The sequence below is a fragment of the Poecilia mexicana genome, unplaced genomic scaffold, assembly GCF_051168715.1.
Source record: "Poecilia mexicana isolate PSO_F unplaced genomic scaffold, ASM5116871v1 scaffold_2, whole genome shotgun sequence".
NCBI lineage: Eukaryota > Metazoa > Chordata > Actinopteri > Cyprinodontiformes > Poeciliidae > Poecilia > Poecilia mexicana.
This window is the reverse complement of record NW_028263371.1, coordinates 14002958-14030925: the sequence shown is the minus strand read 5'-3', so window position 1 is coordinate 14030925 and position 27968 is coordinate 14002958. Positions and strand designations below refer to the sequence as shown.

The 27968-nt window shown below is 39.2% G+C and overlaps 1 protein-coding gene and 2 long non-coding RNA genes across 4 annotated transcripts; 1 reads left to right on the top strand and 2 right to left on the bottom strand.

Annotated features, from left to right (window-relative positions):
• Nucleotides 1–164: 164 nt before the first annotated feature.
• LOC106917524 (uncharacterized) lies at nt 165–19580 on the bottom strand. Its single transcript, XR_001418208.2, has 2 exons — nt 18956–19580; nt 165–1153 (listed from the first exon to the last, which is right to left on the bottom strand). It is a non-coding gene; the product is annotated as an uncharacterized LOC106917524 (long non-coding RNA).
• hao2 (hydroxyacid oxidase 2 (long chain)) lies at nt 19313–27968 on the top strand. 2 transcript variants are annotated; one of them, XM_088011383.1, is made up of 8 exons: nt 19313–19400; nt 20347–20499; nt 21842–21993; nt 23614–23897; nt 24994–25212; nt 26415–26573; nt 27371–27440; nt 27537–27968. In XM_088011383.1, the coding sequence occupies exons 2-8, from the start codon at nt 20369–20371 to the stop codon at nt 27590–27592; spliced, it is 1071 nt and encodes a 356-aa protein (XP_087867509.1). In that variant the 5' UTR covers nt 19313–19400; nt 20347–20368; the 3' UTR covers nt 27593–27968. The 2 variants fall into 2 exon arrangements, with proteins under 2 accessions (XP_087867509.1, XP_087867508.1); XM_088011382.1 differs by having other exon boundaries at nt 24991–25212.
• LOC148160459 (uncharacterized) lies at nt 20800–23695 on the bottom strand. Its single transcript, XR_015764975.1, has 2 exons — nt 23561–23695; nt 20800–21195 (listed from the first exon to the last, which is right to left on the bottom strand). It is a non-coding gene; the product is annotated as an uncharacterized LOC148160459 (long non-coding RNA).

Sequence of the window (27968 nt, the reverse complement as noted above, 5' to 3'; positions counted from 1 at the left end):
TTCATGTTAGACGTAAAGTCAGCTTTAACAAAAATGAATTAATGAGTTATCACTACTTAAAATTCCCCCAAAACTTTTTAAGCTGCACTTAAAACAACTGAATTACTGCATTGAGAATTTATTTCTGAGTTTAATTCATTGATAGAAATGATTGACCACAACACTTTTCAAATTTTTACAAATTTTAAGTCGTTTATTTGTACAGCACATTTCAGTTCCAGTTCAAAGTTTTACATCATAAAAACGACCTGTGCCACTTATCAAACCAGCAACCAATATTACATTTAGTCAAATTTGATTTAATTTAATAGACATTTACTTCTTTCCTTTACCTTGTGTTGATGTGTTACTCAGAATCCCAGTAAAACGCATTAAAGTTTATGCCTGTAATGGGATAATTGTGGGAAAAGTTTAAAAGGGGAGTATGTTTCCAAGGCATTTTGTATAATAGTAGTAAATTAGTTCATTAATCAGTATTGTTCTTTAGATATCACTTTCCGAATGTAAAAGATGATCTACTAACTATTAAGTAATCTTTATATAGTGATTATTAATTTAATCTTACAAAAAATAATCTCAACCAAAAAAGATAGTACTTAATCTCAAATCTAGAATCTTTTCAGTGGTTTGTTGTCAAATTAGGACCAGCTTTTCTATCTGAAGACTTTTTTTATGTATGAAAGCCAATTATTTAATGTATTGTTGCAACTTTATGCTTCCCTTTTTCTGTCATACAAGAATGCAGTATCCAACTCTTATCTGCTGCGTGTGGAGAATCATCCGCACGTCACATGAAAGCAAAAGTCTGTCTTGGTTTTTCATTATTCAACCTTGAGGAAAACAGATAGGAAGGAAAGATAAGGAGATGAAAGAAAGGTTTTTAAAAAAAAAAGTCTTTCATTTTCTTTCCTAATTGGTCTCCTGCTGCCGGGCCGAGAGGAAGTGGAGCTTCCACACCTCCACCCGCAGAGGACGCCTGGAGTCTGGCCCCGTCCCCGGAGCTTTGGAGGACTGTGAAGTGCCAGCTTCAATCCCAGTAATCTCAATCCCGCGCTCCACGGTCGTTTCTCCTCCGCGGCGGTGTGAATGAGCCGGGGATGACCTCCCTCCTGGTTCGCATTATCTGCCCACCTGTTAATATGAGACCTTTGACCTGACGGAGAGGAGGAGATGCAGTCAGAGGACAGGGAGTCTGTCCTAATGAGACTACGTCCAGCCGTTGTGTCATTTGGTTTCATTCACAAGACGAACAGCAGCTTGAACAAACCAGCATGCACGTACTAACAAATTACTTTTTGTTTGTATTTTCGCAAATGGAATGAAATTGTTTTTTAGCTCAGCGACCACTGGTTTATTCTCACAAAATGTGTTTTAGCACTTTAATTCCTCACAATAAATCGCTTCAATTCAAATTCAAATGTACCTTATTGATCCCAGAGGAAAATTAAATGTTGTTGTAACTCATATGAATTCAAATTCTTCAGAGTCCTTGTACACAGTGACAGCTGTTGGCAGGAATGATCTCCTGTAGCGGCCTGTGCTACAGCGAATTTGAAGCAGCCTCTGACCGAAGACACTCCGTTTTCAAACACATCTAACTCGCCTCATCTCAGTACCATTAAAAGTAAACGTATCACGGTTTATGTTATTTTATTTTTAACAAAATAAAAAATGTCTTCACAAGATTATGTAAAATTTTATTGTTACTTATTGTTTGTAAAGTGCATTGAATCTTTTTCTCCCTGTGATTTATTTTTTCTGCAAAAAAAAGAAACATCACATGGGTTCTACGTTAGAGTAAAGAAACAGAAATGTACGTTTTGTGATTTTTTTTTAAAGAGCTTAAGAAAATAAACGTAGTGCTGATTATGTTTTCATCTGACGCAGTTTGTCAGCTTAGGCTAATGCTAACATGTTGATTCTGTTCTTCAAACGCATTTAATCATGATTTAGACCTGATTTCAAATTGAAACTTTATGAGACCAAAGCACCCTAAAGTAACTCGATTGATTGATTGATTTTTAAATGTTTCCCATCACTTAGCTATTGTCGTTTCCTCCTGCTCTGTTTCTCCCTCCCCCGCCAACACAGAGCAAACTTTCATGCCCACACATATATCCTCATATCAACCCGGTACATCCCTGACACATGCGGAGCAGACTTCTAAAGCAAATTGATTATTTGCATGTAGCCTAGCGCTCTCCCTCTGTGGCCTGCTGCACAGATGTATGGATGGATGCGTTTCTTCCATAGAGAGAGAGAAACAAAGAGCTGGAGCAGCAGGAGCCATCTTTCAGAATGACAGACAAGTCAAAAGCAGGGATTTTACTTTAACCGAGCTGAAGCAGCCGACACTTTGTGAGGTTTTGCCGCAAAAGCTGAGATACAAGAAAGAATATTTTCTTAGTTCCTACCCAGTTCCAAGTGTGTTGCTTTGTGAATATTTTAAAACTAATTTCTAATCGCTGCATGGGAATTTGTTCAACTTCAAAACAGAATATTCTGTGACATCATCTGTGTTGCTCTGTGTCGTTTCATTTTGAAAGTCATAAAAGTAATGAATTGGCCCCTGATCATCCAATACATGACTTCTCCTCTCCCAGCCTTGTTAATCACTGTAATGGTCATAAGGACAGATCAGCTTCCAAACAAACATCCTTTCGGCGGCGGCTCTCAGATGATGTCTTGTTCCTGGTTGCTAGGAGACAGGCTCGTTTGCTACAACTTGAACGGTCCAAGCGTGGACCAGATTACAAAGAACCAGCTTTAACATGTAGAGTTAAAGCTGTAAGGACTTAACACCTGATGCCTAACGATTATCATAACTGAGGTAAGGTAAGCTAATGTAGGCTAATCTAAGCTAATGTCAGGTAATGTAAGATAAGATAAGCTAATTTAAGCTAAGACTTTCAATTCAATCAAAAAAATACTTTCTTTATTGTAAAAGAAAATGTTCTGTTGATTTAACTCACATTAACCAATTTTCCATCAGTTGTCAGTGCTTATGGCAAATCCTTCTTTGCACAACAATCTCCAGAGGAATACAAAGAAATCTAAGAGATAAGTTGCTGAAAAGTTTCTTTCCAAGTTATTTCTGTCTTATTTCAAGTGTACTGAGATATTTGCTCTAGAAACTGGAATGACTTGGTGAGATTTTGTGTTTCTGGAGCGTTGGTCTGTCACACATATATCATAAAACGCTGTGAAGTTAGTTCTGCAAAGTGGGAAAAAAATGTGAAAAAAAGTTCACAGGGTGTCAATGCGTCTGTAAAAGCTCCGTAAGTGTCAGAAAAGCAATGAGATTTCTTGGCGAAATACTTTCAGGAATGCCAGCTGACAACGAGATTCGCTTTGAACGAATATCGGCTTTCCACTCCTTGGATGTCTGATGACGGGATCGGGCCTTGGATGACCTGTAAAGACTCTTATAAATGAGTTCAATGGGATTTTTGTGGCTCTTGACAGTTTAACGGAGCATCAGATCTCTGCACACAGACTCTCGGCAGGTCCACATATTGTTCGCCGGAGAATAAAAAGAGATGAAAAGGGGATGTGGCAAGAGGCTGAGGACACGAGTACATCCCCTCTTGGAGGACGTTCAAGAGACGTCCTATCAAAGCCGCTTTCCTTCCGTCTATAAATACCAGCTGAATAACATCTCCCCAACCTCCTGCTGCGGGTATCAAGATCTGTTTAACACATGAGAGGCTCTGGAGATAACTCGGTGGGCTATACGTTATGCATCGCGCAACTGCAGATGAAGAGAGCGGCGTATTACTCCAGCGACTGGCCTGACATTTAAAGACATGTCCATCAAAAATATGACTCCTAAATCTGCCCTAAATTTATTGCGTTAAATATGTCTTAGCGTGTTGCATCACTGGGAATCGGTGTTGAAAACAGCTCATAATAAATTATCAAATTTAAGTGGCTGCAGTATGGGGTGGTAAAAGGGACAAGATTGTAAAGTAGTCATATTAGGCTGCACCTGTGACAGAGTCCAGCTAATTAAAACGGTTTATTTGACTGCCATTCAACCCAAACAGCAGGTTTTACAGCAAGCTAAAGCAAAGGCAGCAGAGCAAAATTTGCAAACAGCACTCAGAGAGTTTGAGAAACATTAGGATTATGGTTCATTTCAGTGGCAAAAGTTGGAAAATTTGGAAAAAGTAGGGATCCTCAATAGATTGTCAGTATCAGCCTATTATAACATGAAGTAAATATAAAAATAAAAGTCAATTTTACGTTAATACTGTCCCTTTAACATATCTGTTTTGGCCTGCTATGTAAGGATTGATTCAAAAATATTAATAATATTGATAATTCAGTATCAGAATCTGATTGATAACAGAGTGGTAAGATTGATATTTAGCTTCCAATACACCCTTTCAATTTTGTTATATTTTTGTATTTGTCAACTCTACCTCAAAAAAGATTTTGTTTCTGATTTGATTTCAATAATAATAATTTTCACTTTGTTTATTTCTGAAATACACATAAATCATGTTTATATGCTATTAAAGTATTTCATCAGCATTTATAAACTTTATTCAAATTCTGTCCTAGGCTTGAACAGAATACTTCAAAGGAAAACCAACAAAAACACCTGAAGGTCAGAAGCTTGATGATATATTACACTTAGAAAGTATCGGTATCGGCAACACAAGTCCTTTATCGGACCAGTACCAAAATATGAAGCATGCCACACCTCTAGTAGTAACCAGTGTTTATTTTCATCTTGCTGCCATTTGTGTGTTGCGAGAAGAGGTTGGTAAAATTGATACACGATCCCGTAAAAAATTATTTACAACAGCAATATCAATATCGGATATTGATATCGGCTCAAATTTTCATCTCGGTGCGTCCTTTATGAAAAGCCTGTGAATCCTACAGAACTCTGTAGCAGGAAGCCATCAGGCTTAAACAGCTTGTTGAGGGATTATTGTAGGAGGCAAAACTTCAACAGATCTTATCCCAGCTGTGTCAAAGTCCTTACTTCTTTTTCTCCTCTCCGTTTTTTTTTTCCAGAAGAGGAGAGGTAAAGCGAGGAGAAGGGAAGAGAGGGGGGAGCACAACCCTCCCTCCTTCGCTCAGAGATGCAGAGAGCAGAACTTGTGCCAGTGAGCCGGGCTTTGAAAGTGTAACGTAAGAATGGCAGATCACAGAGGCCAGAGGAAAATGATATTCTCCTCATTGCGACTCCCCCTGCTCGGGACTTTGTTGTGGGGGCTTCTGCTTTTAACTGGAACCAGGTTCCGTGTTGCTGCGGCATCCCGCACGGCGCGTACGAGCAAGCGCCGTCGTTTCTCTGCTCCCTGACGCGCGAGAACGGCGTGTTGAATTTGATGGCCATCAGTGAAGACCTGGGTCTCCAGGTAGGGGCTTCTCACCTGAGCAGGTGGAAACCAAGGAAGCTCGGAAAGCAAAGGAGTTTCCCGTTTGTATTTAGCAACAGAAGCAGATTGCTGGAGGGCTGGATTACTGCCGACGACATATTCGCGTTTGTAGATGGATTTTTACCCAGAATGCAAATGGAAAAAAACCGTGAGCGAAACGGTGACTGGTACTGACTAGTATATATACTAGTCAGTACCAGTTCCATTGAGGGAAACTAAGTTTCATATCTGCTCAAGAGCTCCCCTGGTGGTTGAAGAAAAATCCACATATATATGAAAAAAAACACTGAATGCTCTCTGGTATTGTTCAGGGGGCCGGACCAAATGAGGAGGCGGGCCGGATCCAGTATTGTTCAGGGGGCCGGACCAAATGAGGAGGGCCCACGGGCCGTAGTTTGGGGACCCCTGCTTTAATGTTTTTACCAATGTTGCACTGAGAAGTAGCGCTGCAGTTCCATCAGGTGTTTGCTAATTGCTGCTGGCTAGTCTGAAGGAGCTGAGTGGGGGGAGCTGCTCTGTGAGGCAGAAGCTTGGAAACTGCAGTTCTGAGGAGGAGCTGCACCTCGAGGGCGGAGCTAGGTCCACCCAGGTGTTTTGCACAGCTGAATGGTTGCCATGGAGATTAAAGAATCTTTTTCAAACATGCATGAAAGAATCAGGGCAACACACCGTGTGTTTTTAATGAGTGAATAACACTATAACATGTAAAGCTCAAATAAAAGTTGATTTTAAATGACACTGTTCCTTTAAAAACCCATTCAGACCAAGTCCTTGGTACTTGGACTGAAGGGTTCGAGTCCCAATTCTCTGGAGTGATCGTTTGTCCCGCCCTCTTTGCCCCCTTGAGCCACACTTCAGCTAAAGCCCTCATCCAAGCCGACTTTGGCAAGTTGCATTACCCACAATTCACTGCTGCATGTCATCTTGCATTAAAAGTCGGCAACATGGCAACCTTCACTGAGCAAAAAGTGTCTGTCACGAAAAAATACTGTTTTCAAATGTAAAGATTTGAGATCATTTTTCTTTCACTCTGCTGTACATGAATGAAAACTATTGCATTTCGCTCCGTTTTAAAAAAGTCTAGACAAAACACCTATGAGCGACATGGACTTAAAGTTTTATCACCATATTTTGTGGTACTGGTCCAATAAATGTGACGATAAGAACAAGTTTATTAAACATCTTCTAAACAACTGTGTAGCTGTGACAAATGCAAATAGTCAGGATATGCTCCTGTATGACACCAGTCATATAAAGAAGTGTTATTTGTATCACTAAACTGCACACGTTTAATCATATTTTTAAATTATTAAAAATACTATTATTGAACAAACCTTGGAGAAAATAGTAAAAACAACAATCCTGACGATACGGACAGTTTGGGAGGATTTTAAATATTAATAGGAATTTTTTGTGACGACAAATCTAAATTCATATTATGAAAACAGATTATCACGATATGCTGTACCGCCACCTTCTTAAAACCCATACAACAGTTAATACTATTTCACTCAGACCCGCCATTTTGGATTTTAATGAAATAGCTCGTACTGTCCCAGTCCTCCAATTTTTACACGCTTGTAAACTTATGTGTACTTCGACCGAGTGCACACTTCGTAGAGGGGCGTAGGGCGTAATGGGAGTATTGCAATACTCTGCCGCAGGGCAGCCATGTTGGATTCTAAACCACACCAAACTTTCCACGCAGTCGAAATCTCGTCTTTAGGACAGCAACATACTTTCTGAGAGTATAAATCCGTCATCAGCGCCCTGATCTTTCTTTTTGTATCCTAAAAAAAAAGTATTTTACAGCAGGAGGATTTTTAAACTGCTTTTCGCTGGTTGTTCTGTGCACTTTCATCAGATGTGCGAGGAAGGAAATCCAGAAGAACAGGAGTAAAATTTGATTTACGGCACATTCTAAATCGGTCAGATCTTTATGCGTTTACCAAAGGACTTCAACTCCAGGGGTTAGTACAGAACTGATCACCTATTACATGTCTGACTGGAAATAAGTTCCTTTTTATCCAGTCTGGCTGTTTTATTTTCTCATTTTCACCAAAAGAGCAATATGTTATTGTGTACTCGTTCTGCTAAGGACAACTCAAATAGAAACATCTTGGTGTGGATGTTTTCCATTAGTAAGAAAAGATGAAAATCACATTATCAAATATAATCTCATTTTATCAGTGTGAGACACACACACACTCACACACACACACACACACACTTTGGAGCAGCTATAGCTTTTTTACAGAAGAGACTATAAAAAAAAAATAACCAGGACGACTTGATACGATCAGACAACCAGTGTTTGCCAATAGCTGTGTTGCAACTCTGGTGTTTTGGATTAAACAGACCTCTTAACAAGAATACTTCTTGATTTTCCTGCAGCGATGACATATGGCGGAGAGGATAAAAGTTAGAAACTTCGTCTCATAAAAGAATTCCTCTACACACACACACAAACTCAAACTACACAACCCTACAATGTTTCTCATTTGCGATCCGATACGCCTTGTGTGTTTTCGCAGATTTGACACCCTGTCGAATCGAGCTAAAAAAAAATGCATCACGTTAATGCAGCGCCCCGTTTCATTCGGTAAATGCGCGTTTTGCCATTTGGGTTTTCTGTTTCAGGTGAGGAGCAAACCAGAAGGCCTCGGGCATTGAGGCGGCGCCTGTGGGACGGTGGGCGAAGCTTCGACCGCGTCTTTTAGGAATTAAACGACTTTTAATAGAAATTGGAGGCACAGATCTCATTTTAGCTGATTCAAACACATGCAAAAAACATATGTATGCACATGCCCGCACTCTCAAAGCCAGCTGGTATGCAGAAAATCCCACAGTTTGTCCAGAAATGAGTGCTTAGCCTTCAGTCTAAATCAAAAACAAATCCTCCCACAGCCAGATTCCAACATCAAAGGGGCAGATTGGACAAAAATCCCCTTTAAGGCCAAGTTAGCAGTGGATGGATGGTGTTGAGTTAATGCATAGAAAATTGTTATATTTACCCTCCTTTTTTATTATTATCATTAAAGCTGAAAGTCTGCTATGACTTCTCACTGCCGTGATGATGGTACTGACACTTTACCCAGGAAACGGTTTCCTATGGGTCTTTGCTCAGACAAAAATCAGCAAAAAGCCTCTCCAGCTCCATTTGAACCCGTTTAAATCCTTCACTTCAAAACATTAAATAATCCAAAACACACACAAACAGAGCATATAATTAACATGCGACGTGCAGCCGCTTCCCTTCACTGTTATGTATGTGGCAAATATTCTGGAATCGATTTAAAAGTCCTGACTACCAATTTCATGCGTTGCTGCCATAAATCGTGCACAACGCGCATGTCCTCGTCTGGTTTCTTTTGTTTTTATTTCTTTCTCTCATCATCTGAAGACTGACGTCGAGGTTCGCGTCAGCTCATCCGCACCCGAAATTTCAATCTCTGGTTTAATTTTGATATGACTGAAGTGATTTACTGACCCATTTTCGAAATTACTGAAAAGTTGATTTTATTTCAATAACTCAGCTCACCAAACGAGACACATTACAAATATTATTTTCACACAGATTGATGGCTTGCGAGGTTTATTTCTGATTATTAAAATGATTTTCTACTAATAGAAACGTCATTGTTTAATATTGAATATTACATCGGACCAATGACGGGCTGAATGAAAAGTACGTTTAGCACTTTAAAGGTTTCTGTTTTCTAAACTTTCTTTCAATATGACAAATGAGCCTCATTGGAACGTATATTCTAATTTATTGAAAATAGCCACACATTTAACAGTAAAATAAAACTTCCCGCTGCTTAGTATAAAAGTCTCAGTTAATTTTAAGCACATGCTTGAATTGAATTATTATTTTTCAAAGTATTTCTGAAGTTTAGACTAAAACTAACAGTGTTTCACATTTTTTTTCATTAGACAGGTTTTCATAAAGAAAAAAAATGTCACATTTATGCAACAAACCCAATCTGAAGTTAGGAATGAAATCTGGCTTGCATGGTAATTAAACAAAGGCAGCATTAGCTGAAGTAAGTTAAACGTCTCCTTTTATTATCGCACTTTCCTTCTTGGTTTTCAACAAGCTAGTTCACCTCTGGTTTCATGTCATGTCCAACTAACCTTTTCGTTGAAAACACGGGACTCGTAGCTCTGACTTGTGTGTGAAGCATGACTCAGGCTCCCTTTGCATAACCCAATCGGACAGAGTGCCATAATATTTACACCAAAGACACAAAATGAAACTGCTTCACGCTGGCCTAAAGATCAAACTTTAAAAGAGTACAAAAGAAAACAGGAGGAGGAAAAGTGTTTAGGCTGAACGGAAGTGAACGTCGCATTTTGATTTTCAAAACTCAACGCAGAAATAAATCCTTCATGTGAATCTCAATTTAACCTGGAGATACAGTGAAGTAAATCATTAAAGTCTGAAGTGACTGCAGACTGTGAGTTTTTTTCCAGACATCATACGTTCCGAGTATCCATCAATCATCCACTACGTGACATTTCAGGCGCTGGTGTGATTTAAACACAGCGAGGTACTGCAGGAGTAACATGTTAATTAAAGTACAACCGTAGCATGTTGGAGAAAACTGGAAAGGTTGGAGAAAAAAAGAATGTTAGGGGGAAATTAATGATGCCCTTATGAACAGCTGAAATTCATTTACTTTGACAAAAAAACATGATGAATATAATCTTGATATAAAATACTAATAAAAACGAAGTCAAAACAAATAAAAACACTACATACTATGGATTGAAACAGGCAAAGTAAAACTCCAGTGCATTAATCATTAAACATGAAAAACAATAAACATCAAAATGGCTGTTAAAATATAAGTACTGCATTTGTTTAATTTCAAAATTGTCAACTATTTGGGGAAAAAATTACACAGTCATTGCCAAAAGTTAACATTCATTCATCTGAAAATCAAACTAATCTCAGAGAAAAAAAAAGGTAAAAAGTAAATAAAGCTGAAATGTTTCAGATAAATAAGTTTGCACACGTTTTGAGTTTGTTAAACCGCCTCCTAGATTCATTTTCAGGAGTTAAAGCCAACATCAATGCTGGGCTGCCTCTAGTGATTCAAATGTACCGGAAGTAAAGTTTAGCTGCCATGTTACAATTTTTAAAAAATGTTTGTTCATTTGAACCCTTTCACTAAAGCCAAAGTTTGAAGACAGATTAAAATGATCAAAGTGGGATTTTTATTGTCACATCACTCCAGGAAGAAATATACAAGTGTAGCCCATGTAGAAATATATTATATTTTTAATGTTTTTAGGTATCTGCTAGAAATGACAAAAATTACTTCAAGAGACGAAAATTAGAGTTTTTGAAATGGCCTAGTCAAAGTCCAGAACTACACCTGACAGGATGTCTGAGGGGCCACTTGTGTACTAGAGATGTCCAGACTGAAAGTCAGTCAGGAGAAGTTTTATTAGAGCCACTGGACTAATGTTACAAAGTCTGGATGTGGGATGCTAACAATTCAACCTTCCCACAAAGAAGGTTGAATGGTTAAATGAAATTTGACAATTTCATGGCTTCATTTTGTTGCACACAACTTGCTATTGTAACAGGGGCATACAACCTTGGATTGTAGCAATCACGTTCCCTTTTCTTTAAACCAGCTGAAAAGTGGCTCTCATGTCCCAGAAAACGTTCAGCTCAAATGTCGAACTATACAGAACGAAAACCTTGGCAGCCTTCGTGTACGTCAAAGCAAACAGCAAAACTTAAGACCCGGCTTCAGAGTAAAAACAAACACTTCTGCGGGCCTTGTCCTTGCATTCTGACGTATTTAGTCTCGTAATAAACCCGGGGAGAGACGGCCAGTGAAGCTGGAAACCTCAGCAGGGCCGCATAACACCTTGACAATTCAACCCACATGTGCGGCGGCGTGCTGGGCCGCCGCCTCGGGGCAAGATGGCCTCTGCCGGGCCGGCATGTGGAAGAGGTTTTCCACTCAGCTGAACCTCCAGCACCTCCACCGGGTTCCCCGGCGCTCACCGCTATTATACCGCCGCGGCTTCAAGCGTCGCCAGCCAGCTGCGGATTAACACCATTTGCACCTCGTCTCTCGGCGTGCAGGTAACACCCACGCCTCCACGGGGAGGTCCGTGCATTCCACGAACACGGAGTCCCGACAAGAGGCAGGCAAATATCTCAGGAAGGCCGGGTTTGTTGCCAACAATATTACATTTGCGAAAAGAGTAAATTGAATTCAAGCGCCGTAATGCAATAAGAAAGGGATAATCTAATTTGAGCTCAGCGCTGTTTTAAAATGCTTGAACAACTTCTTGAGGCGTTTCGTTTCGTCCTCAGAGAGAAGAGACACCGTGGCGTTTGGTGTTTTTCTTCTTCTCACGTCCTGCTATCGATCAAGCGCGTTTGGGTAAGGACCCTAAAAGAAACAGGCTCGCGATATCAAAGCTCGAGACATCTGTGTTTTATATGTACTTTTACTCAGAATGTCAGTCTGTCCTCCACTTGGCAAGATGCTCTCTCTTTTAACCTAAAAGTTTTTTCATTTTTTTAGTTAAGTTACAATTTTCAGACTCACGAGTTGAGTTTTTGACCAAAGGTGTTCACATTGAAACTTCTGCGACATACGTTGATAATTAGGCATTAAACTCTTTATATATAATGTTAAATGATTTATCCAAGGCACAGGAACAATGGAGAGAAGAAAGATGCAAAAAGAAATTATTGGAATGGAAAGAATATAAGTTTCCTATGGAGATTGGAAAAGTATAGATTTTTTTTACACATCTCAATAATATTATATAAAGACAGGCTCTATTCATATTTCCTTCCCTCTATCTTTTTGTTTATCCTTCCTCTTCCCCATTTATTTCCTTCTTTCCGTCTGTCTTTCCTACCTAGAAAGACAGACGGAAGGATAGAAGCTTCCATCTGCTTCTATCAATCCTTTCTTCTAGATTTATCGGGGCTGATTTCCTTCATTTTGAGAGATCGGCCGATATTTACATGTCTCCTGATCTTTTCTACATCAGCATAACGTCCAATCATCAGCCACTGTCCTCTTTGGCTCTCCTGTTAGAGGTTTGACTGACAGCTCGGCCCACCAGCTCATGTTAACAATAGTCACCCCCTGTTGCCAACTCAGCGACCTTCTTGCTATATTTAGCGACATCAGAAAAAACAACTAGTATTCATCAAAATGAGAATTGGCAGGTCAGGGGTTTTAAAGATCAGTACTTGGACAGAAAACTGAAATTGGTGCACCCCGACTTTCTTCCATACTTCCTTTGTTTAGTTTCCGTTCTCTCCATCAATCATTCATTCCTTTTTTCCATATTTTTCTTTCTTCCTATCTATCCGATCATTCTTTTTTCATTGTTTCCTTCCATTGTTCCTTACTTCCTACAATCTATTGATCTATCAGTTATTTCTTCCATATTTTTTTCTTTCCTCCTATACCTCCTTTCCTTACTCCACCAACTGAGCCTCTTTCATCCTTTTTGTCCATCCTATCACCATTTCTTCCTTATTTATTTCCTTCCTGTTGTACTTCCTCTTCTCTTTTTGTTTCTCTCCTCCTATCCACATCCCCTTCCTTCCATACTTCCTCCCTTTCTTTTTTACTTCATGAGGTTTTTCCCATCATAAATTTGAGAAGTAAAGAACTATCTGCCATTAGCATCAAGGCTTTGCTTTCAACCTTTAAAAGTGTCCAAGAACAGAACAGAAACCTCTCTACATTTGCAAGAAAAGAACGGCAGACCAAGTGAAGAGATGCACAAATAAAGTAAAGCAACAAAGGTTTTTTTTTTTTTTGAGAGTGCTGACAAGCGGCTCAGCTGGTGTGGAGCTGGAGTGGGTGGAGCCAGTCGGTGAGTGGAGGGGTGAGAGTGGGAGGTGTTGGGCCGGTTGGGGAGGGGGGTCTGCCCTCTGACATGACCCCGTCACATGAGAGGTGAGCCAACACGTAACGTGGGCCCGTTAAACAGCTCGACACCAGGTAAGAGACCGATTCCATCCGCCTCGTTTCATACGCTGATGACACCGTGTGCTCTTTATTTGACCTCCAAACCCTAAAACAACGAACAGCCGTTTAGTTTTGGCACAGATTCCATCAAGTTGGGCAGAGGTTTTTCAATTGGCAAAAATAAAAGCTACGAAAAAGACACCAGGAAGGTGTCAGGGCCTGACAGTGGTTAGGGAATCTAAGAAAAGCAAAAAATAATAATAAATGGAGTAAATCTTTATGTTGGTGGTTGTAGTTTAGTACAGAGAATGTCGACACTTTCCAGAAGTTCACCTGAACATTGTTCTCTCAGCAGCCATTCAGTCGCTGTAAATGAGTGGCACCTTTCACGGGCAGCAAACAGAGGCCGACATTCAGCACAACAAAACAGACCAGGCCACGAGGCTGCAGGTAGACAACTGGGAAAGATGGACGCGTTTTAAACCACAAACGGTTCTAGTTTTCATGGAGTACACAGCCAGATGTAATTTAATAGTTTTTAATCAGACTGAACTTAGAATGTAACAAAATATTGAGTTTTCTAATGGATACAGATGATTGCTTTGTCTTTTAAGAGCAGCCGACAGGGTGTGAACTGTAGATGGATTATATACGCAGGTCTGTTTATTGTTGATCTGCCACACATATGCTGGATGGCGTTTTGAGTTTTCATCAGTGCTGCACTGCCCTCAAGTGGTCATAGCTGGAAACTGCACTCTAAAAGATTGGCGACGGAAACAGTTCTTCAGTAACTCTGGTCTTTGTCCATTATAGCCTAGTAGGTGTCGATACAGATGAAGTATCTCTTCAGCATGGCATTATTTAATGGTCCAAGTTAGAGAAATTTACTATTTAACTTCACCGATCAGAGATTTTGTGGCAGATTGTGGATCACCTGGTTTTTTTGTTTTTTTTTCTTAAGTCTTTTACCTACCTTTTACACTAATTTAAGTTGATTACATTTTCTCCTAAAAAACAGAACTAAAAATAATACATTTGTGTTTTCAACGTCCAGATTTAATTTACAATTGATGTGTTTCAGAGTGACTTAAAACAATGATTTCTTCAAAACAGTTTTGGAGTCAAATAGATTTATAACTTTGAAAATCTACGAATTCAGTCATTTTTGATCCAAGTGTTGGAACAAAATATAATCTATTCATAAACTCCACCTAGAAAGAATAGCAATGCATCTTTAACTCTTTTAAAAGTGTAATTATTGCTTTCCAACTCTAGAAAACGTAACAAGAACTTGTAATTTTTTTCTACAAGATAATTTCATTCTAAATGCCAACAGTGTCCAACTTTAAAATACTAAGGAAACAAGTCTGATTTATTGTAAGATGCTTGAATCCTTTATTATAGCAAATAAAGTTCCTCTTTGTTATGAGCAATCGGTCATTTACACGCTCTGCAGAACTTCAGTATTATTACTTCAAAACAGGATAGCATAATTACAGGTTAAACATTTTGAATGTTCTTTGACATCTTTAGCAACTAGCGCAGTTAGCATCACTGACTGTGTGGATGTCATCTGCACAGATTGTAGACTTTCACCTTAACTGTAAAGGTAACATTTCTTAATCCAATATGCTCCATCATGATGGATTAAAGAGGTCAACTTTGCTGATCTATGTTCAGCTTCCCGTTGTTTGTTGAAGTCCAGCTGTTTGTTTTTCCTGTCGCTTCCTTTACAAATAGATTCTTTACAAATAGATTCTCGTCTATTTGTGGTTCAGTATTCAGACGCACTTATTTGTGTAGTTTTCTGTCCAGAGTATTGCCAGAAAGCTCGTCTCTTGGTGCTGATTTGATGTGTCCGTAAGAGCAGAGCTAAAGAAGACGATGGACGTTACCTTCTGTGGTTGTTCAAGTGTAAAACTGGTTACCAGCTAATTTCTCAGTGAACTGAAACTACACACTTTAACTGCTAGGTACAATTTAAATACACATATCAAATATAATTTAACCTTTTTAACCAGTTTTTTATTTGTAAATCTGTTATTAGTAACTATAATATCAATGAAAATTAGCATTGCCATTTAAGGGTCATCACTTGAAGGAAGAATGATAGCACCTGTCTTGTATTGTGGTCTGACATTAACTTTTGTCACAAAAAGTGCTTTTTGTTTTGTTTCTGGTCATTAAAATATACGTTTTAAATATTATAGCCATGTTTTTTGGAGTTTTGACGCATATAGTTCCTGAACAAGTTTCACCAGACATTGATAAATTGTTCAGTCATGTTGCTGGTAATAGTTCAGCTATGTTTTTTTGTTTTTTTTTATGAATGCACTGATTTGTATACCGTCATCATTGTGGAAATTAAAATCTAAGAAGCTAGCGACTAAATAAATGCTGAAATCTGGGGTCCCTAAAAACATGTTTTTATGCTTTCCGCTAATTGTTTCGCTAACTGGGCATCTGAAGTACTGGGCTGCATTTTAGGAGCTGAAAATTGTCACTTGAGGTTGGACCAGCTTGTGGAAGACCTTATTCTGAAATGTTTTACTTTGTTTTATTTAGAGACATACAGTGTTCCTAAAACCCTTTAAGTTTAATTATAATCTCTGTACTAGAGTGATCTTACAGAGTATGATATGCGGAAGCTTTCACAGGACATTTTGGATGTGATGTACACATTATACTCACTCCTGGCTTTTCTGTACCACAGATACACTGAAAATTGTTTATTTTTTTAAATCTATATCCTGCATCAGTGACTCATTTAAGTCTGGGTTGATTGAACACAACAACTTCAAATGGGTTAAAAGTGACTTAAGCATTTAGACTAACAAGGACTGTGGTCGATGTTGGATATAGTAGCTAGCATTAGCTTGTGCTAGCTACTTACGGCTAGTGGCATCTTTGTGAGCAGACTTGTTTCTTACTGTGAACATCGTCATAATACATCATTTTTAGCATTTCTTATTTCATCCCGAGGCTCCGTCTAGTCTCTTCTCAAACCAAACATTTGGTCATAATTTCTGGCTCAGTGTTTGGTTAGAACTTCTTCCCAAAACAACATAAACCCCTGATTTAGATTAACCCAGCAGTTTTGCCGTGCAAACTTTCTTTGGGTTTGCGTTAACAGTAAAAGCAGGATTATTTTTGAGAGACGAAGCTTTAGATACGTCAAGAATAACCAGTGTGCTTTCTGTGTTTGCTGCAGGCGGTTCACATGTTACCAGTCTGGCAGGAGGAAAGGAGTTCTGCTAAGAGAGAATGTGCAGCTGTCATCAGTAAGGCGCATCAAAACTACAAGCTCCCTACCTGCTGTATGATAAATTACCGATGTGTCGACAGGGCCCAGAGTCATACTTTCTATGTAACAAATTTCTTTATGCAAATTTGGACTGTGTGGTTGGTTGGTTGTTCTGACTGTTTCTTTAAGGTTTTAATACGAAAATAACATTTTAGTTTTATCCAACTAAAGTTTCTTGTAAAGTTCAAACTCATCTCATGTTTTTAAAAAAACGGTTGATGTGTTTATTTGACAGCAAGTATAATTCAGCATCTGCTATTCAAATCATTTAGCTATGTATTTAAGCCAATTTGAGTAGAAATTCAGGGCAAATGGTAATAATTAGATGGTAGAATATTCATACTTTTTTAAAAATGGAAGCAAACACAGTTAAAAAAGTTGCAGAGAAACTCATCGTGTCCGTGATTAAATTTAAATCAACTCTTCTTTCTTATTTTAATCACATGCTTACATACTATAGGACTTGTTGGTAAATAAGCTAATATAATGGTGGCAAAAATTTCCCAACTTTTAAAATAGTCCCAAAGGTATTAAGCCATCTATATTCACACACAGTTGTCCCATGGTTAATCTGTATGGTTTGATGTAAAGTGGAGCTGTAGCCGTTCTGTGGGAACACTTTCATCGAGGTTTAGGAATGGGCTTACTTGAGTTATTACCAAAAAACAAATAAATATGTTCACTGATGCTCGTTGGGTTGGCCTGGTTAGTGATCTCCGCTCTGATGGATTCCTATAAGCTGTTGTCAGGACTCAACCAGGCCAGTCAAGTTTCCCCCACCAAACTTCATCATCCATGCTTTTCTTTCTGGACCTTGCTTTGTGCACTGGGGTACAGTCATGTTGGAGCAGGAAGGAAATTCCCCAAAATCTCTTGGCACGATGAAGCCTTCAGGTTTATTTGGAACTAGAGCAGCGCAAAGCCTGAATCAGAAAAATAACGCCTCGCCCTTTTTACCAAACGTTACACTTGACACAATGCAGTCAGGCAGGTTGTTGTTGTCCAGGCAACTGCAAAACCAAGACTTGTTCTTTGGGTTGCCAGATTTGTCCCTCCAGGCAACATGTCTCCAATGTCCTAGAGTCCAACAGAAATGGGTTTATACCTTTGTATCCAACAATTTGAATTGCTATGGTCTCATGTAACACTATGATAGTCTTTCCATGACACTTTCTAAGGACTGTTGAGCTAATCTGAAGTTTGGAGGACTGTAACCATCATCTGGTGACCCCCGCTGTGTGATGTAACGTGGCGGAGTCAAAGTTGATCTAAATCACTTCCAGTTTGTAGTGATGCCACCTACAGTTGGGACAGAGACTCTAGGGACTGGATTTTATACACGTGTGGTCATGTTGTGGTTGTAAAACCTGAGTTTAATGGGTTGCAGGCAATTTAGCAAATATAACATTCTTAGAATGTTCACTACACAGGTGAAAAATATATATTTAAGTCAGTGTACTAAAATCTAGAATTGTAGCTACATTTACAACAAAATAGTTGAATTCAAATATGATTAACATTCAATTTAAAGTGAATTTACTTTAGTATTCTGTGCTAAAATGGAATTACTTCATGTATACTTATAATTTAAATATATTTGAATTTTTTGTGCTTATTTCATGCTAAAATTATACATTTTGGTGTTATTTCCAATAAATTTATGGTGTTTAAACTTGTATTATATATATATATATATATATATATATATATATATATATATATATATATATATATATATAAACTATTTCCATAACACTTTACAAATATTTTTAGAAATATATGAAGAGGTTCATTTATTGAAACAATTTTATTATGCATAAAAAGTATATGTAGGTAACAGACAAAAGTACAATAATATTTATGCTTTAATTTAGTTGAATTAAAGCATAAACTTATGGTACTTTAAGTATGCTTGTAACTTTACAATGGACTTCTCTTAAAATATATTTTAAATATCCCACCTGTCTTTCTATAAATACCACGCCTTTAACAATTAGTTGATGCAATGAAACATGAATTTTAGAAACATGTAGCATATTTAAAATATACTTTAAAACAGATTCATTTTTTTCACTTTGTAACCACTCTCTAGAATAGCCAACATAAACCATGTGGAGGGAAAAATGAGTTTTTGACTACTATTTTTATAAATAAAATGAAGTTTTAGCCAACTTCTTTTCTAACTTCCTGGTACAGTTAGCTTAATACCAGTTTGTTATTGACATTAACAAGTGGAGCTTTGTCTTCAGCAGAATTTTATTATTTTTAATTAATTTCTACCTCACCACCTCCACAAACAATGTTTGCCTTCACACGGCAGCTGGCCGCTGGGTTTCGGCCGCCTCCTGTCCCCGCCGTGGCCGGAGTCCATCAGCACATTTCTAGCTTGTGTAAACACGGTAAAAACAGCGGCCGCGCCCGGGTCAAAGTAGCTACTCTCTCCCAGCGGTTTTCACCGCGTCTCTGTGACAGTTCATCCTGAATGAGCCAAAAGCAACGCGGCGGTGGCGCGGACTGGCAAACAAAGGCACAGGAGGCTAAAATTAAAGCTGCCGGCCGTGTTGCTCACACGTCAGAGGGAAGGCGGAAGTCCAGCTGGGCAGTTATTGGTTGACTGAGCTGCACGTGCTGGTTGACGGGGAGCTTCGGTCTAAACCGGGATGTTGCGACGTCAGTCCTTCGTGGGCGCCGTGGGGGGCGAGAGGGAGGATTTTTGGGTGCTCATTTGCGGTAAGTTTCGCTGTAGTTTTATTTGTATATCTTGCTTTTTAAAATCAGACTTGACATCCATTTTGCAGCCTTTACTCAAAGGCTGAGATAAATGTATTTGCTTAATCAGAGAAAAATCCGCAATAACACAAAGGATATTGTTGATCATGGTAACTACTAGAAATAAACAGTGATCATAAAGAGTTGTATTTTTGCATGAAAAAGTATTGTACTAGTTGTACAGCAAATAGCATACACGGATTATGACTACATCAGGTGAAATGAAGAAATGATCTCTTCATCATCATCACACCTGTCAATGTGTGGGATATGTTAAACAATCAATCAGTGAGTCGAGTTTATTTATATAGCACATTTAAGCAACAAGTCAGTTCAACGTTATTTATGTCATAAAGACACACAAATAAAAAGTCCTAAAAAAAAAAGAACATACTGTCAAAAATTGAGAAACCAGTGACAAACATTACAGTTTGACGAATGCCATCATCAAAACCATCAACACGCTTCAAATATGTTGGTCAATGTTCCCTTTATTATAGTTCAAAGGCAACTCTGAACAGGTGGGTTTTTAGCTTTGATTTAAAGTTAAGTCTCAGTTGAATATTGTGTTGTCAGAGCTTATGCATTAGATAGAAAATTATTTGAGCGAGTTCAACACAGAATCAGATTATGACGACTAGACAATTCAGCCCAATTCCAAAAACTTAAGCTGTTGTGCATTGAGTGACCGAGGCTTACTGATGGGAGAGCAAAGAGTGTGCCGCATCGTCCGACTCAACAGCAAGCAAACAAGTTATGTTACTGCCGGTTCTGACAGAACGATGTATGAAATACACATCTGAGCTTCATGGGGTAACCCAGCAGAAGACCCCTGATCGTAATGTTACGCCTCATTGGTGTATATTTCAAGCTGCGACATTGTCTGTCTGGTGTTTGTCTCATGCAGAGAAGGAGTTCATTGTGCAGAGATGGCCATGGTATGCCTAACGGACTTTGAGGAGTACGCAAAGGCACATCTTTCAAAGGCCACCTGGGATTATTACGCAGCCGGAGCAGATGAATGCTGCACGAGAGACGACAATCTGCTGGCTTACAAAAGGTACGCTGGACATAACACGTCATGTCCACACAGCTTTTGACTTATTTACTTTTACACTGACGCAATATTTAAAATCTGTTTGGGGTTTAATGTTGAGTTGTTGACCATTTAGAGACTCATTTTTATGTGGACTTTGTGCTGTTTTGACACATTTTTGCCTTCTCTGAGCAGTCTCTGGTAAGGTGAAGTTGTATAATAATTAACCTGTTGCTACATTTTAGCCAGACCCACTGTTAGGACAGAGAAACATTTTTGGAAGTTGATTCCTTGTTCCATAGGGGAATGATGATGAGGGAATGATTTTGTTTTTCCTTTTGTACGAATTGAGTCAAAATCTGATGTAGCGAGGGAAGAGCTGAGTCAAAAAAATAAAGCTCTCAAATTAGAGACGATCGAGACATTTGGATCATACATGAAAGAACAAGAATGAAACTAATCTACCAACAGATTCTTCCAAAGACTTGCAGTGTCTGGAAAAAGGTGGTCTGGTATCAAGATACCTTGTGGTCTCCACAGTTTGAAGGTTTTCCAGCCTCACTGGATGGAGCTCTCCAGATTTCTTGTTGAATGGACTGTATGTTGACTTTGACAAGGTTCTGGCTTGGAATCCTGGGTTATGCCTGGGTCTCTCTCCTGAACCCATTACCCCTAAAATATAATCTTAGATAAGTGGATGATCTCCGTGTGATCTTCATTCTGTAGGTGAAACAATCAGCCTGTTAGGGCAAATTCACACACATTTATACGTAGATCGGTAGGCAACTTGGGGGAAAGGCACAGATATTTAACTGGAATTACAAGAGGAACTGACATTCTTCCGATTGCAAGATGATTACTCTGATGATTACTACTTTTATTGGAACACCACCAAGAAAAGTATTGGTGGTGTCCCAATACTTTTATAAGTATTATATTTGTCCAGGCCTGTTTCATTAGTTTATCTTTTTTTATGTATATAATTCTGTTGAACCACATTTGACCAATGATTTTCATTGGTTAATTTCAGTAATAATAGATAAACTTTAGCAAGTTTTACCAATAGTTACTTTAGTCTTTTCTAGTTATTTCAGTGACCACTGTGGGTTTTTAAATCATTAACAGAGGACTACCAACAGTTTTATCGACGTCTGTAAACACTACAAGCTTGGTGGTTTGTTTTCAGAGACTTTTTAACAGTATTCTATGGCTTTTCCACCCCATTTTTTTCTTCAAAACAAGTCATATTTCTGTTCAGACATTGTCATGTATCGTTGTAACATCAGGGCCTTCCAAACCTCCTTGGAGAGTTTTCCTTCATAGAGGACCAATCAATCCCACTGAATTATTCATGTCTGTCCTCCAGGATCCGTTTGAGGCCTCGCATCCTGCGGGACGTGTCAGTGAGTGACACGCGCACCACGGTGCAGGGGAAAGAAATAAGCTTTCCCGTCGGCATTGCGCCGACGGCCTTCCACTGCCTGGCCTGGCATGAAGGCGAGGTGGCTACAGCTCGTGGTGAGTCACGTTCGTCTCCATGTGTCGCAATGAGCAAAAGTTTTATCCTCCTTTTGACGTCTTCAACTTTTACCTCCAGAATAGAAAGTCTTTGTAATGCTTTTTTATTTCTACTTAATTTTTTGCTCAGTACATCAGATACTCCGTCGTAAATTGAAGTTGCATTTTGGCCACAGATTTGGAGGATCTCGTGGGGGAGAGGATGATGAAAACATGAACTCGGTTATGCACTGGAAGATTTACTAACGCTATAAAACACCAGCTAATGAGAGTAAAATAGTCAATGTCTTCCTTATCCCAAATGACAATGATCCTAAATCACGCCGCTGATGCAGAAAACACACATCTGAATAGAAAGCATAAGAGCTCAGACAGGCCTCATGCAGGCGCCAAACCACAACATTGCTGAGGCCGGACCAGATCGCTTTGATAGATACCGAACGAGAGACTATTCAGTGAAACGTTCATTAAGGAAACCTGGAGAACTATCTGTGAATGCAACTGGCTTATGTAGTGAAATGTGTTTAGTCTGTTTAGTCATTCATTCATTTACTCTCTTCTCAGACGTTTTCAATTCTTAGGACTTCAGGTGGGGAAAAAAAAGTGTCCGACATGTGTTTGTATTACTCTGTGTTTGACTCACTTCAGTTCGTACCAATTGACAGCACATGTTGGCATTTTGCAGAAAATCCAGTTCGCCTGTTGCAGAAATCCTTAATTCAGCAACAGCGGTAGTACTCAAACTGAACACTAGAGGGAAGTGTTGCAAGCTGAACCAGCAGCTTAACAAGGATCATTAATTCATTTATTCAAAGAATCAATCAGACATTCAATCTACCCCAAACTCTGCTGTCGTTAATATGGCCATAAAAACTATTCATAGGGTTAGAGGCAGACTTATTGAGCACCGGTGCAAAATATTGATCCTAATTATCATTTTTCATCTACAGTACCTCGCGAAAGTATTCATGCCCCTTGAATTTCTACATCTTTTTTCCCTTTAGAACCACAAACATCATTGTTTGTGTGGGACACAATTTTTGCTGCAGATTTTTATTGCTCCCTCTTAGCTTTGGACAGTTAGAGACTGAAGTTTTGCCTATTCTTCTCTGAAGAATGGCTCAAGTTCAGACGGACTGGATTGAGTCTGTGAGGATCAGATTAAAAAAAAAAAAAAAAAAAAAAGAATCCTAAATTCTCCACGTTTGGTTCTGGGGATGAAGGACAGACCAGAACCAGAAGGCCTGAGTGGTCTGTACGGTTGATACAATGACAACGGATCTCTAGTGTATTTTAGTGTTAAGTTATTCAGTTATGTATAAGCTAACAAAAGTATTTTAAAGTCTATTCTTTGAGCCTTGGACTTTAAAACTGGAGTTATTTGCTCAATCTACCTGTGAACACACTATCTTACCTTAGGGGGTTACGGATATAGAAATGCTTGCTAAACTTTCCAAATTTTAATTTATAAAAATAAACTTGAAAACCATGTATTTATTTCCCTTTCGACACACAGTACTATGCTACTTTCCCAAGCACCGTAAATGTGAATATTAAACCTCTGTACCTTTAACGGAAGTCCCACCATCGCTGATCACACCACCGATTCCCCCCACACAGCCACCGAGGGTCTCAACACCTGCTACATCACCAGCACCTACTCCACCTGCTCAGTGGAGGAGATCGCTGCGGCGGCGCCCAGTGGCTACCGCTGGTTCCAGCTCTACGTGTACCGGGAGAGGAAGCTGTCCGAGCAGCTGGTGCACCGGGTGGAGGCGCTCGGCTACAAGGCGCTGGTCCTCACGGTCGACGTGCCCTACACGGGAAAGCGCCGCAACGACATCCGCAACCAGTTCAGGCTGCCGCCGCACCTCAAAGTCAAGAACTTTGAGGGAGTTTTCGAGGTAAGAGAATGAATCGGCACAGCCAGTTAGAAACTGTGCAACAGCTGTTGAGTCACAGTTAAAAGCAAAAGCTACATGCTGCGGCTTTAGGTTGTGCAACCTAAAGCCGCAGCATGTAGCTTTTATAAAAAAAATGTTTTTTTATGCATTTATTTTGTGGCAGTATAGTGTGAGACACATAATCTATAAAAAAGTCAAGCTCCTCCATTTCCTCCATGTCCTACTATTGCAATCTGCAGAAAAGCACTGCTTCCGGTTAAAAACAACCAATCAGAGCCAGGAGGAGGGTCTTAGTGCTGTCACTCACACTCGTGAACATGCTGCTAGATGGGCTAATGGTGAAAAAAGCAACTTACCGTTTCAAGAAAGCTGTTTATCCAGTGTGATCGGTAGCCATGCTAACCAGCATTAGCATGAGCTCTGCCATTGGAAAGAAGCTGTAGCATAGCAGAAAGCAAGGGAGAGACTGTGAGCACATACACAAGCTCTAAAAGTTGCATTGAAAGTCCATTAAAAATGCCAACTTTGCATTAAATTGTCATTATTTACAAAATCATGCAAAGTTGACATTTTTAATGGACTTTTAGAGCAACTTTGCATTAAAAGTGTCATTATTTACCGAATGACACTTCATGACAACAGTCCTAAACATTCATAAAGACTTATTCATGTTCATGACGGATGTTATGTCATGTTTTTGACAGTGTCATATCAGTCTTATGCACACCCTTTCAAATAGTGTCACCAAAAAAAATGTTTTTTACATATTTGTTGTCACTATGTTGTGAAAGTATAAGACAGTTACATACTATAGCTTGAAGGCTTCCATTTTAATTTTTTCTAATGCGATATTAGAAGTTGCAGTGTGATATTTTTTCTTACTTATTTCTGTCCCTTGGTGATAATTTTATTATGAGGAAGTAAAACTTAAATGACAAAGTTGCACTCTCATAAAACCTAATCTAATGCACACAACTCACAAATCAGGTTGAAATCTAACCCAAAGTTTGTAGTTTCCAATATTATTACCTACAACCACTCTTGATTTTTGACGAGCGAACCTTTACGGGAGCTGTACTTGTCGCACTATAAGCAGGAGACGAGCGTCCCAGAGGAGTACGGGATACCGGCCAACACCTTGGACCCGTCTATCAGCTGGAAGGACATCTACTGGCTGCAGTCTATCACCCGCCTCCCCATCATCATCAAGGGCATCCTGACCAAGGAAGACGCCGAGCTGGCCGTGGAGCACGGCGTCCAGGGTATCATTGTGTCCAACCACGGGGGGAGGCAGCTGGACGGCGGCCCGGCGTCGGTACATGCTAAACATATTCCTCATAACTTCATCTTAGAAAAGGAATTTGTCATAAACAGAGTCATACAGTGTGACCATGGAGCCACTATCATTAGCTTAAAGAACTGAGTTGCTTAAAAGGAAGAGTAAGCAGCTTCAGTTATGTCTGAGAGCTAAACAACAGAGTCAGTGATGTTGTTTTATAACAAAATGAGAACCTTCTGAAAATGGATGGCTTGTAACACTGTTTTGACAGAACTAAAAAAACAACTTTTTTTATTAGTATATTTTTTTTTACATTGTTTTGAAGATCCCACTTAAAAAGCTTAAGATCTTCTAAAATTATTTTGTTCAATAAATTTATGGTTTTCCCAAAATCCGGATTAGATTTATAATGAGCTCTACTGAGCTCATTATAGGAGCTACTTCTCAGAGCAACACTGGTAAAAATGTTGTTGAGGGTTTCTTAAAGAGACAGAGGCCCAATTTCAAGGCGCTGCATTAGAAAGTCAAATTTATTGTAAGTCATATTTGGTATATGTTGAGTTTTTATAAAGTAGTTACTTGATTGTGCTATAAAATGACACTATATGTCTGGAAAATACATAACACAGCCCCTTTAATACAACGCTCAAAGATGGGACTAGTGTGATGTTCTGACCATGAATTTATTTTAAAACACACACATTTGGCTTTTTTTTTTGTATAGCAGTTTGCCAAAGCGCTAGGCTAACGTTAGCATGTTTGCTTTGTTTTTGTATGACCTGTTGATTTAGCTTTCAACCTCCAGTAAGTTCCAGTGAATCATGAGCCAACAACATCTCACAGAAAACATACATTTCATATATGTAACATTTTGCTTCAATCAACGTAAACTTTCTCGTCTCGATTGTCTCAAAGGGAACAACTGTCTTTGGCACATAGCAGGTCACATGACATAGAGACATAAGGAGCTTCAGTAGCCATTTCGGTCTCTTTTGCAGACCAAATGGCTGTGGAAGTGTTTTATCTTTCATTCTCAAAGAATAAACCCTGATTCATGAAATCAGGAAGTAATATGTGTGGTCAGTAATGCAGTTTTGGAAGCGATGTATATAGAAACACGTCGATGCCCAACGTAATGAGAAAGGCGTCACAGTGAAATAGAATTAGAACAGCAGGTCGGTGAGTGGAGCGTTGGGTAATATCTGTCTGCACGTTTCTTCCCCGTCGTTTGCAAACAGATCGACGCTCTGGCAGAGATCGTGGACACGGTGGCAGGCAGAATTGAAGTTTACGTCGATGGAGGAATCAGGACAGGAAGCGACGTCCTCAAAGCGCTGGCCCTGGGGGCCAAGTGTGTGTTCATCGGCCGTCCAGCCGTGTGGGGCCTCGCATACAAGGTACAACAGCTGATGTGTGTGATTGGTTATTTAGAAATGTGTGTTAGGGTGATCCGTGACGTTTAAATGCAACAGGGGTTGTTTTGTTTTTTTTTTTGCCGTCTTTTTGTTTACCCCAAAAGACGCAAAATGTTTGTCCTTGGCAGCGTTGGTGATTTAGTTAGTTTAGGTAATTTAACTGTAACCTAAAGTTTTATCCCTCTGTGAGACAGAGTATTAGGGTCAGGCTAAGATAAAAATAGTAAAATTACCATAATAAAGTCATTATAATTACTAGAATAAAGTTGTACGAGAATAAAATCGCAGTATTACAACTTTATTCTTGTATATTACTGTCATGACTTTATTGTCATAACACTATGATTTCTGTCTGGAAATATTGTGACTTTATTCTTGAATTTTACGACCGTTTTCTCATATTATTTTGACTTTATTCTCATACAACTATATTTTCATAATACTAATATGTAATTCTCATGATATGACTTTATATTTGTCTTTATTCTGAAAATATGACATTTTGCTCACAATCTTGACTTTGTCATATTACAACTGTTTTGTTGTAATGTTATGGATTCATTCTTTATACTTGTATTATTTCAACTTTGTCTTTATCCTTTTTATACAACTTTTTTCTTGAAATATTGTAACTTTATTTGACTTTATTCTCACTTGACATTATTCTCGTAACACTGACTTTCTCCTGTTAATTTCATTTTTTTTCTTAGTCTGGCTTTTGCACTCTACCAGGTTACAGTGACAGACAGGCAGTAATTATATCTTGTGTGATTTATCAGGGGGAGGAAGGAGTGAGGGAAGTTCTTCAGATCCTGAACGACGAGTTCCGTCTTTCCATGGCTCTATCAGGTCAGTCTGATACTCGAGGTTTAGCGACCCAAACAGAAACTGATGAAATAATGGCATTCACGGTGTCCTCTCTTTCCGTCCTGAATGACCTGACAGGCTGCAGAAACGTAGCCGAAATCAGCAGGAACCTCGTTCAGTTTTCCAAACTTTGACGACGATAAGGACGACGGCGCCGCTTTAGCAGGATTCTGGCCTGAATTAAAGCCCGAGATGTAACCATGAATACACCGAGGACGGGTTCACGTCAGAACCCGCTGGCGCCAGGAAATCACGGTTCACGGAAGCCTGTTCCTGGAATTCGACTTGTAATCATCCCCCATTGTACGAGTGACAGAATGTCGTGAGAAAGTGGAGTGTTGTTGGAAGACTGAGCGATCGATTAATGAAAGTGTTTCTGGCTTTGGTGGCGGAAAGGATGTGGGTGCTTATCATAAAAACAAACACATTTCTTCTGGTTAAACTGTGCAATGTTCGTGAGAAATGCTGCCAGTGCTTGTGGTTGAATAAATACCTGCTGAGATGAACACA